The 12,451-nt window shown below is 39.0% G+C and overlaps 1 protein-coding gene across 3 annotated transcripts in view; it reads right to left on the reverse strand.

Moving 5' to 3' along the window:
- PLXNB2 (plexin B2) overlaps positions 1 to 12,451 on the reverse strand; it is a 252,944-nt gene that overhangs the window by 25,073 nt on the left and 215,420 nt on the right. For all 3 annotated transcript variants that reach the window (XM_054272722.1, XM_054272730.1, XM_054272715.1), the window contains exons 19-25: positions 8,103 to 8,239; positions 7,292 to 7,459; positions 6,230 to 6,338; positions 4,298 to 4,525; positions 3,631 to 3,807; positions 3,040 to 3,179; positions 1,915 to 2,015 (exon numbers count right to left, since the gene is read on the reverse strand). In XM_054272722.1, the coding sequence (XP_054128697.1) occupies positions 1,915 to 2,015; positions 3,040 to 3,179; positions 3,631 to 3,807; positions 4,298 to 4,525; positions 6,230 to 6,338; positions 7,292 to 7,459; positions 8,103 to 8,239 (1,060 nt within the window). The remainder of the gene's footprint in view (positions 1 to 1,914; positions 2,016 to 3,039; positions 3,180 to 3,630; positions 3,808 to 4,297; positions 4,526 to 6,229; positions 6,339 to 7,291; positions 7,460 to 8,102; positions 8,240 to 12,451) is intronic.

A 12,451-nucleotide genomic window follows, 5' to 3' on the forward strand; every position in this document is an offset into this window, starting at 1 on the left:
GTTTATAGTACAGAACAAGAAAAAGACATTGCAGTATTTTTTGTCTTGTTTTAGTTTTCTTTTTTCCCAATCCATATTCTATACCCTCTGAGTCCAGTTAGTACAGACAGTTATTTTAAAAACACAGCAATCCAGGAAAGAGAAGTTTAAAGTGTAAAGCAAGCTAATTTATTAAAAAGGAAGGGGATGGCAGAAAGAAAGAAGGTTAAATGGTTCACTGAAATGGATGGAAATATTTCTGTGGGACTCAGAAGCCTGAAGTTTTTAAAAGGGACAAAAATTAGAGAATCATCCTTTGGAGCAGCTACTCTAGCTGACGGCTTTCTAATTACCCAATATTGCTGATTGATTGGAACACCATGTTAATTAATATAGCGACCTATTGTCTCAGGAGTTTTATTGCTCTTACTCATTCATTTGCCTCTTTATTTTACAGCATTCATCAAAGATGAGGGACAAAGAATCTTCTTGTTTCCCTCTGTGTGGTATTAGAACTTCCTTCCTGCTGTCCTCTTCCTTGGCTATCTTTGTTCTTGTGTATTTTAAAGAGTTTGCACTTTGTGCTGTTGACATTACGGTTTCACAGTATGGAACCAGAATGTGCTTTGACTTCAGTGTTTCATTTAACTGGAAGTCAAGGTGGATGTAGTTTAGGAACTGGATAACTCCTTGGATGTGCATTCTACTCCCCCAGTGCTTGTGCTTCGTGGAGCAGAGAAGAAACTTTCAACCCAACAGGTAGTAGGAATGTGTAACTCTCTACTCTTGCCCCTTCTCCTTTCAGAAATGGGTATGAAGTGCCCGGGGAGAGGGAAGAGAGGGAGGGAGAACCTTGATAGATCCTCTCACAGTTCAAAATGTTTTTGAACTGTGAGAAGATTTGAAATGAAGTTTCACAGTTTGAAATGAAGCCTTTTTGGGATTGACTCGAACATTTGCTTCTAGTTTGTGTCCAGAACCTGGAAGGAGTTGGTTTTCCAGAGAAAGCAAGCTTGTACAAGTAAAGAACATCCTGTCCCAGAAATACCAGAAAAAACAAGACTGAGGGAGGCTTCCAGCATGGCTGAAATCCTTGAGATACTCAGAACTTCTTAAATTAATGTCAAACTCTAACCTGAAATTGCCGTTTTATTCAATCTTGCTTTTTAGCCACTGTCTATTTTTTTAATAGAGATTATTTCAACATGACCCAACAGCAAGTTATAATTCAGATAGTGAGGTGACATTTCATGGTAATCATTTAGGCCAATATTTGCAAAGTTTGCACTCAGATGCCTAATTTAAGTTTTGTGATGAGTAGTCCAACATGTAAAATGCTGAGCCTTCACACATTCTGCTGCCTTCCTTGGGACGATGCCTCTACATTTACACAGAACAATTAGCTAGCTCCTCTAATCAAGCTTAAGATTTTCCCATGGTGAACAGAGTAAAATGCTATTTTTTTCCTGTGAGCTTACCAAATTATCCCTTTGTATGCTGATGGCTGCAAATAAAGTTTGTAGCTCTGAAAACAGTTTTTAATGTGCATACATTGCACACACAGTCATTGTGCTAAATATTAAGTGCACTGTTAGTCACTAGAAAACATTCTTATCTTTGTGTTAATGGCCAATCATATTAATAACTATAAGTAAGCCCAATCTCTGCTAGTTTCTATTCCCAATTTCTAACTCTGTTCTTCCTTTAGACTAAAATAATACATTTATTTTAATAACCTCAGCTACCTATTTTATTTTATCTACTTGTCTCATACATAATAGCAAAATACCTGCTCTATGTCAATGCCAGCAATGAAGACTACTAAGATGTATTGATTATTTCTTCCCAGAAGACAGTTTTAGTGAGCTAGCACCATTCCTCCAGCATGTCTTGATTGCTGAAGAGGACCCACGGCAGTGAAAATATCTGTAATACCTGTGAACTCCTTTTTGCACCGGTCTCTGACACTCTCCTCCAGGCCTTCAAGTTGGGATTTAATTTTTTCATACTCTCGTTCTGCTTGTTGGCTCTTGCGTCTTTATGGGACAGAGGTAAGAATGAAAAAAAGTTACAAAATGCAAAAGTAAATAATTTGCAACAGCCTAAAGAGGGAAGCCCAAGGAATGGAAGACATTTTCATGGCTTTGATTTTTTAAAAATACAGCAGAAAGAGAATGGAGGAGAAAACAGCAACAGTGGCCAAAATCTTCATTCCATGTAAAGCAATTTGGCACTATCATGGGCTGGTTGCTTCAAAGCACACTTGGGCCAGTAATTTAAAATCCAGTAAGAAGTAGCTACAAATGCTTTCAATCATATATCAAGTACAGGAAGTCAGTTTGAGCAAGGATTGCTTGCAACATGTCCTGTACTGGCTCTAAGCCACCCAGGACAGTGTCTGGTTTCAAACTCAGAAGGTTTGATGGAGGCTCACAAGAACTGTACAGCACATGCTTCAGCTGTATTGATATGTACCATAAGAGTGAAATCCACCCCTTCCTGAGGGACAGCATGAGGCCCTCATTACTAACCTTAAAATTGGACTAAGTAGTCAACAACAGACATATATTCTGGCCCTTTGTGAAGCATGAATTCCAACATTAATAATGAAGTTTGTGCGTGGGTAATTTAGCTGGAAAAACAAAACCAACTCCGTGGTAAAACCATCCAGCTCAAACCTACAGTGCTGACTGAGGCAGCATAAATGTTCATGGGAATTTATACAGAATAAGTTATCCATCAGTTTTCTCCTCCACAAGTGCCATTTCAGCTGCCATTTCAAAAGGGTATGTGTGCAACTCAGTCTGCAGTTGTTTACTTGGGAAGCCTGGGACCAATTGTGTTTATATAAAGGAGGGACTGGGCTGACTGACACCAAGGAATTTGGCATGCGTGAGAGGAATAAATTGGCACTCATACATATTTCCAGCTGTAACTCCTTTTCTAAACTCTGCAGCTCATAAAAAAGATGAAGATAGTTTCTGTAGACTGAGCTGAAAACAATCAGGTAGTACCTTGAAAGCTTTAGGAAAACAAAAGCACCTAATCAGAAGAACTTACCTGTAGCAGATGATAGAAATGCCGATGATTACTATCATAGGAATAAGTACCAGTGGCAAAATTAGATTCAGTGGGATATCAGTCACACGGTTATCATATTCTACCCTTCCAAGGATCCATTCCCGCAGTCCAAATTTTACCTAATTGGATAAAAACAGACATTTGTCTCAACAAGTGCAAATGTAAGGTGGTCCACTTCTCAGTTGCACTCTAAATTCTTAGTAATTTTCCAAGTGAATTTCTAGCTCAAACTTCCAAACAAAGGAATTACTTTGGAATATTTTAAACTGACTTTGGGTCACTAGCCAAAGTAATGAAGTAATTTAATTTTGCTCAGCTGAGGAAGAAAAATCCCAAGTCTGTCTGGCTAGAGTTCTACATTTCTACATAATGAAGGTATTTGGCAGCCTTGAGACTGCTCTTTACGTGTGACACCTTTTATGCAGTAGGCAGAAGCCGGAGGAAGAAAGAACTGCAAAGAGTTTCTTCACAGTACTACAACAACTTTGGAGAACAAATTACTTCAGCCAAGAGGCACTGTGACAGTGTTATTGATACATGAAACTAAATTCCACAGAAAAGGTAACGTACAATGAATTCGGGAAGGTTATTGATGGTATCTCTCTTCTGTCGTTTCTTTGGCTGAGGCTGTACTTCTGGTGGCTCACAATATAAGTCTGTTTCAGTCAGAGTTTTTATATTGCAAGGCTCATCACCCACAAAAGCTTGGGCCTCATCAATTGTCATGGCTTTGTTCAGGTTACTGCCCTAGACAGAAAATAAAAGGCTGAGTTATCATCACAAAGTCTTGGGGGACAAGAAATCCTGAATTGCAACTTTCCATTTGGATCCCTTTCAGCAGCAGACATGATTTGCACTGCAGCCTACAGAACAGCAGAGTGATTGGGAATGATGTGATTTCCCTCCCTTCCTTCCTGGTGTGAGATGAGATGCCCCTTCCAGTTCCTGGGACGTCTGTTGGGGAGTGCATTTCCAAATGCAAATGCCAGACTCAGCAGGAGGGGGCATCCTCGGCAAACCCACAGAACAGCTAAAAAAGATAGGAACTCTTTCTGAGAAAGGGTGTGACGAGGAAAGGGGAGCTGCCAATGTTCATCATCTAGCAGAGGTAAGGGACTCTACCAAGAATTTGGGGTATGGCACCAAACATTTCTTAAGGCTTTGAGAAAAAAAGAAAGAAAAATTCCATACATGCTTCAAGGACAAAATGAGCAAGCACCACTTTTGACAAGTTTACCTTTGCATTAATAAGTTTGTTGACTTGTTTTTTGATGCCATCTGTGAAGTTTTCAAAAGTTGGGTCTGCAACATAGGCAAAGGAGTGGCTCTCATTTTTTACAACCAATTCATAATGATCCATTAGAATAACAGTGGTAATGTTATAGTTTTCTGGGTCTTCCAGTATTGGTGGGGAAGAAAAAACCACTGTGGTTTCATTAAGTCTTGTAACAACCTTTCCATAAAACTGTAAGAAACAAGACAAGAAGAAGAACATGTACATTTTAGAGTATAATTCCTTTCTGTACCTAACTGTTGATAACTTTAGACCATAGAAATAAAACCACTGAATTTATATCTTCTCCATACAGCAGAAATACCACAGTATAAGTATTTTTTAAAAAGAAAATGAAATAAATTTGATGGCAGTAAAGCATCAATTCACTATATTCCTGCAGTTGCCTGCAGAAGAAGCTTGGGCTATGGGTCAGTTTCCATTGCCTCCAATTTTTATGGCTCTTTACCACTGGACTGATACCATCAAATTCCTCTCAGATTAGGAAGTTAACATGTCGCCCTTAATCCTGATCATCTTCTGTACCTTTGAGTAGCTTGGGTTGATTATTTTCTGCTTACACCATATAACACCTCATTAAATTTCAATACAATCATTAGGTGAAATTTTGGAATAAAATTCAACAGCTATCACTTAACTACTCAAGGTAGCAACTCAGTTCACCATCCTCCATCCCCAATTCAACAAATGTTTTTACCCTGACACTTTCAGTCATTCAGTAACATCAATGACAGGCAACAACACTAATAGGGACCCTCAATATTTATTCTATCACCACCTCTGTTTATCACTTCATGACTCAATGCAACTAGATAGCTTCTCCCCAACATTTCTGATATTCTCATGTAAGTAAAAGCAAACCAAAACAATAGAAAAGCTGAGTAGTCTGCAAAGTCTTAACAAAGAATGTGTGCTATAGGTAATGCTCACTCAAGCTAACAGGTTGAATATACATAAGAGGAGGTGTAAGAAATGTTGATAAACACTGTCAAGAATGCTAAATAGACTTTTCGGTTGTCCTGGGAGTCAAGATTATCAAGATAATTATCTTTTGAAGTTTATGGCCTAAAAATGTACTCAGTTTTCCTCCTAAAAATCTTTAGGGATAGGGTTCTAATGTATCCCAATCCAGCTGGCTTTGGCATACTCTAAAAGTTGAGTCATGCATATAATACAAAACATGCTCATTACAAACTCTTTATGGATCACAAGACAGTCTTATACTGAAGAGACAGCCTTAGCAAAAGTCTTATAATGTTCTTACTGGAAGATCATTTTTAGGTCTAAATCAAATGAATTGTGATCTTCACTAGAAGAGGGGGAAATTGATACTTTTGGCAATGTCAGTTCCTCTTAACAGAAGATGCAAGAAGGAGTTTTTTTTAATGCTATTTTCCACAACTTTTTGTGGCCTGTTGCAGGTGGAATATGCATGAAGAAAAAAAAAAGAAAAGAAGACTTGGTTCATTGAGATGTCAGGAAAGAAAAGACACTGTGCAAAGCTGAGTGTTCTGCATTGTCTAGACCTAGATCCTGCTTCAGGCAAATTGCTAATGGCTGCATGGGGAGAAGAAGGAGAAGGATAAAGAAAAAACAAACAGTTCCAAATTCTGAAATACATCTTTTATCCTTATCTATATTGAATGAAATGAATTTTAAAGCAGAATATTGCTAAGTACAAATGAATGTAAGGCAAGATGGTAGGAAAGTCGAGACTTTCCACAGGAACATCCTGAACAGACTCAGAAATATGTTCAAACCTTATTTCAGTCCAAGCACAGTGGAGTCCAGTAGGAAAGTTCATATGTAGTTTTTGAACAGATTATATGTTGTACATGCAGTGTTATGCCTTTGGGGGAAAAGAAAGTAAAATACCTTTTTCTGATTCATCCTCCCTGCTTCTGGACGCTCTGCATATATGACCAATGAGAAAGACTGGATGAGCTCAAAACCAGTTCCAGTTACTGTAATATTTCTCCCTCCACTGCAAGGCAGAATTAAAAAAGAAGTCAAGTCACTGGCAGACTACCACAGCTATCCACTGAAAAAAACCCTATGTGTGATGCCTATATGACAATTAGATGTCCTACAAAAAGGACTTCTGTTGAACCTATTGATGACAAAAGCATTTAAAAGATCAATTTCAACTTAAAACTCTATTTAAAAAAGCATAATTGAAAAAACAACAAATTGCTTTGCCAGGATTTTTGGCTGTACATTGATGCCAATATTTGTGTGCTTTACTTCTCCAATGATACTATTAAAATCACTCTGCCTACAATATACACATACAGACAAAGAGCTGAGAGTATATTTTCCACAGGTCTGTAGGGACCTGGCTTCTGTATTCCCTTTTATTTGCAGCACATTGTTTAAAAAATAATACATTCACATAAGAAGAAGAATTTGCCAGTGGGAATTAAAGTCATTGAAGTGACATGGATTTAGAGGGATAGTAAACCTCAAAGCAATACATAAAAATAGGCTTTAGTTGATATAGAAGAAAAAAAATCATTTGAATTCCATGGGGTAAATCAATATTGATCTACCAAAGAAAAATTCCAGGTCCCAAAGTCACCCAACCAAAAACAAAAAGGAAACATTACAACCAAATCCTATTTTACACTCTATATTCAAGAAGACAGGTACTAATATCTCCAAGAGAAGTCACAGCCAAATTTATTTTTAATGTTCTGTTTGTTAGGTCATGATGTTACACTTTTTACATTGACTTTTGAAAAGGGATAAAAATTAGGAAGTATACCAAATACTTTCAAACATCAATTGCAGTTAAGACTACAAGCCCTACGTTCCTGAATGTGTGCATTGATACAGTATAGGAGTGTATTCCAAACAATTCTATGTTTAGTATTTTTATTACCTATTACACATATTTTAAGCCAGTTGTGAAGAAAGTTATGACAAACATTTTATTACCTGCTGAAGCTGTTGACTGGCAGGAATTTGGTGACAGTAGGATTCTCACTGTATGTAAACAGCTGTGGGACTGTAATTCTTGTGCTTCCATAGTTCATTGTGACTGGAACAGGTTCAACCTTGTTGTTACGTCCTGTAATGCAGACAATGTCGTCTCCAAATTCAGTGCTAGATTGAAGGAGAAAAAGAAGAGGAAACATCTTCTGTTACTAAGACTATGGAGTTTTGTATTCTTTTACTGTATACTCCAGAACAAAAATACCAGGGCTCTATTTTTCTGGGTACAGTAGTTATGAGAGGAGATAACACTTCCATTTAGAGCACATAAGCTTTTTAACAAAAGAGATATAGGATGTAACAACGAACAGTGTACAAACACAGGAACAATGCAATGTCAGCACACTTAGTGTCCTTCCTTTTTTCTGGGAAAAGACAAGGGCAACAATTAATAAAAGGAAAAAGAAGGGAGCAGAACAAACCATGGGGGAGACTAAACAATTAGTATTTTATACAAAACCACTGAGGACATGCTGAGTGAAAGCATGGGTGGGTTTGAAGCAGCCAGTCTAGCAGAGAAAGCCAAAAGTGGAGAAATTTTTGAACGTCTAAATTCTCCCACTTAAGGTGTTTTTATAGCTGCTCCTTCCGCTGAAGCCTCTGAGTGAGTTTCTGTCTGAGTGTTACATGCAGATCTCCATTGCATGGGAGGAGTCACAAAGATATAGACAAAGGACTTGTTTAATTTATAAAGGGCAGAAAAGGTTGGTGCTTTTTTAGGACACAGCTCTGTATAGTTACTTGGCTTACGTACACATTGCAAGGCTGGCTACCGACTGTAACTTGAACATCCTTCTTGGAACCAGTAGCCAGATTTATACCAGAGATGGTAAGTCTGGTTCCACCTGCTTGTGGACCACTTTCAGGTCTTATTTGAGAAGGATGAGGTTCCTGCAAAGAGAAGATGGTCAAACTAAGTGAGAAAATTAAAATAAAATTTATACCAGTAAATTCTTTTATACCAGTATTATTTAGCTTAATAGGTAATATAAGTTTAATATCACTACCTGAAAAATAATAAAATTGACAGACAAATCTTCTAAAATAAAACAAAATCTTTTACTATTCATGTTGAAATAAGTAACAGATAATATGAATGCACTTTTTTTCTTTATTGTTTTTTATGAGACTTTATACAAGTTTCAATTCCCTATCACAAAATGTAGAGTTAGCAGCCATTAAGTTTGTGAGAGCTTCCTGTTGGATTTCCTGGTTTCAGACTTATTTTAAGATTTCTCTCTTCTTCATGGCTGAGTCTATCTTCATCTTCCCTTACCCTTTCCTATATTCTGTGTCAGCTACAGAAGACAAAGAACAAGGTTTTCAAAACTTGCACTAAACAGAAAGAATATAAAGATTCCCTTTATCTCATAAGGCTCTCAATAACTGTGGTAAAACTGTATGCCTATTCTTAGGCAATAAACTTGCAAAGAAAGAAAATCAGAAAATGCTCAAATTCTCCTAATGTACCTAGAACCTTGGGGTGGGTTCCTTAAAACCAATTAAATCAAGCAGACACACTTCAAATTGTTATAAAATTTGTTTTATATTTAAATTCCTCAACAAGTTCCCTCCTTTTGTTTTCAATTTAGTCAATGATTGTATTCTGGGAGCTCCAACAAATACCGTAAATTAACAGTAAGGGCTTTTCATGAGCAGCATGATTTAATTACTTTGTCACTAAGTAGTTTCTGCTTCCAGTTGAGAAAAGCATCCTTATTCAGGACCACACTGAAGCTGCTGAATCAAGAGGATGATGGAAGCCGAGCAGGCCGCGTGATGTGGCCTCCAGCTGGCTCTGGGTGCCACTGCCTGCTGACCCCACGGCTCACCACGCCTGCAGACGTGCCACAGCCCCCGTGCCCAGGGGCCACAGCTGCTGTGTCTGCAGGCAGCACCATGCCCTGGGCAGGCACCACTGTGCCCTGGGCAGGCACCACTGTGCCCTGGGATGGCAGCACCATGCCCTGGGCAGGCACCACTGATCCCTGGGCAGGCACCACTGTGCCCTGGGCAGGCCGCACTGTGCCCTGGGATGGCAGCACTGTGTCCTGGGCACGCAGCACCATGTCCTGGGCAGGCAGCACTGTGCCCTGGGCAGGCACCACTGTGCCCTGGGCAGGCCGCACTGTGCCCTGGGATGGCAGCACTGTGTCCTGGGCACGCAGCACCATGTCCTGGGCAGGCAGCACCATGTCCTGGGCAGGCAGCACTGTGCCCTGGGCTGGCAGCACCGTGTCCTGGGCAGGCACCACTGTGTCCTGGGTTGGCAGCACCATGTCCTGGGCAGGCAGCTGCCCTGGTGTTACACACAGATACAGGATGTCAGGTCTAAGCGTGTGGCTAGTGCATTAGGCTGGGGCATTGCTATAAGAGAACCTGATCCTGCGTTTGCTGAAGCATACTAGATCAAGACCTTAAGGGAGGCTGTGAATAGGTGATGCCTTTTCTGATGTACAGCGGTACTGCTTCACAATGCTAAAACAGGTTTTTCTTAAATAAGTCGAAAAAAGTAATAAGCTTTTTTCCCAGACTCATGTATATTTGTAAATGACAGCTCTTCTCCTCTTGCATAATCTTGCAAAAATAGTTGACTGATAATAAAGTCCAGGCTTGGGGCTATTTCATAGGAAGGACATGCATAAAAAGAAAGAGGAACGGAGTTTGAAAGCGGCCCTTGCTGATGAGGGTTTCCTTGTTCACTATCACACAGCACTGATCTTCCACTTGAAGGAGGAAAAGCCCTTCTCAGAGACAGAGAGCAACACGCCCACCTCTTCCTAGTCATGCAGCAAACCCCTTCTGTCACGTAGCTTTGCTCAGGCACAGACCATCTCTGTGACAGCTTACAGCTACAAAGCCAAGGGCACACCAATTGCAGGGAGGAAGGGACTGATATATTGCATTTCAGTTCAAAGCTCGGTGAGTCATCAACAGGTTTTTAACAAGCAGCAGGAATCCATAAAACTGCATCCAACTGACTTCATGGTTACTTTACAAATTTGTTTTATTGAAGCTCAGATATTATAGCAGCACGGAGAACTCTTGCGTGCTCTGCTTTTTTTATACTTTCATGTCTAAGCAAGTTCCCTCTGAAGGAATGCATCATGGTTCAGCACACTTCACAAATCCACAATGACAACCATAATTTGCTCTCGAGTCATTGAGCTTTAGGAATATGCTTTAACTAATTGGGTGTCAATTGCTTTTCTTCCCCGAGAGAAATCTGTTTGTAAACCCTTCACTCCTCAAGAGTGAGCATATGACTGCTCTCATGCACTACCCTTTGATTTAGCTTTAATTTAATACATCACTCAGGTTACAAGATTTTATATAGGGAAGTCACTCAAAGTAATTTTAAAGCATTTTAAAAGCTCATTTAGGTCTATATCACCCTGTGTGTGCATCCTCATATTTGGATTTAATTGCTTGCTGATTGAAGCGAGATTGAAACAAGACGCACCAGGGTAAATAAGAAGTTTTAGGGGGTCAGTTTTAAAAATAACATTTGAAGTTTAAATTAGAATAAGTCTAGATATGCACTTTATAGGAAAAAACTCATTTGTGCTTCTTTATAACAGAATTTTGTTGCTAAAAAGATTACAATTAGAACTGTATATAAAATACACAGTTAATAAAAACATAGTTTATAAAAATGGGTCAAATACTTTAAGCATAATCTTACCACATGGACAGAAAACCATACCTTTTATTAAGTTCAAATTAAATCCTAATTGCTATAAATTGTTAACCATGCTGGACTTCTGTGTTTTCCACAGGAATTATTATCTGCATAGCATGCTTAGGATAGCTTTCAGATTAATGTTTTCCTCAAGAACCACTAAAAAAGCAGTATAGGCAAATTCTTTCTCTATGGACCTCTGAAAAAAATATCTTTAAAATTTGTAGCCTTTTCTCTAAATACTACCTCCAGGTAGGAGGAGGAAGGTTAGGCTCCAAGGACAAGCTTAAAAAGAAGATTAACAAGAAACCACTAAAAGCAAGCCTTTAAACATAGACAAAGGAAACAAAGAAAGAAAAAAAGGGTTTCTGAATCATCACACACACTATTCTCTGTTACCTCAGCATAACAAATGAAAGGAAGCTTGCTAGGAACTTCAGTGGACAGCCATATTCCTTTCTCTTAGCAAAACTGGGAGTTTCAGCTCTGTTGGGTTATCTGATGGGTCCCTTAGGCAGGGCTCAGCTGTCCCTGTTGCCAACAATCAGTAAATGCAGACTGAGCCACAAACCTGAAGTCAAACCACGCAGCATCATTGTCTTTGAAGGACCTGTTAGTGGCTGCCTGCATTTATCTCCCTAGGAATAGGGATGCAGAGGTAACCAGCCAGCAAAGTTATCTCTGAAAAACACAGCTCTAAGGGGGAAACGAAAGAAGTATCTGTTCTGTTTTCCACAGAAACTGGGGTTTTTTTTTTCTTTTTTCTTAGAAAGGCGTCAACTCAACCTCTTGGAACTGAAAACTCAGCTACACCAGACAGGAGAACTCACCAGCCACCCCTCATGCATCCATTGTGCACACACATCTCAGTTGCACTTCAGGCTGAATGGAAAACTGGGGCCACGAACCACTCTGGGAACTAACACAGAGAGCAGCCAAAGAGGAAGTGGAATGGTTATGGCTAACCCTTATTTTGTCTTTAATTGCTGATCTTGCAGCTGTCCCTCAAAGGACAATTTTAAAAGCACTTAATTCAAAATATTCATATTTAACACATTTAAAGTAATTCTGCAAATACCGGGAGTTCTCAAGAGAATAAATAATGTGGATGCTTCATAAAGATGATCTAATAAGGAGAAGCTGAACGATGCTTTGTGTGCAGAGAAATTCTTCAGCATGACTGCTAACACTTTGTTACTATAAACTTGGAGGGAATATTATTTGATTAATTTTAACTTGCTATTTTCTGTTTCATATTTCCCCTCTTTCCCTTCCTCCTAAGGACCTGCCAGAAAAAATAAGCAGCTGAAATAAATTATCAAGAATTTTAACAATTTTAATAATAATTTTATTGCAAAACCAATGTGCTATGAATAAGTTTTATTGCTCCTCTAAAATATTCATGGATGGCTCAAAGAACA

This window comes from Melozone crissalis, unplaced genomic scaffold (assembly GCF_028551555.1).
Source record: "Melozone crissalis strain CALT ecotype California unplaced genomic scaffold, PUWL_Pcris_2 ptg000004l_1, whole genome shotgun sequence".
Classification (NCBI taxonomy): domain Eukaryota; kingdom Metazoa; phylum Chordata; class Aves; order Passeriformes; family Passerellidae; genus Melozone; species Melozone crissalis.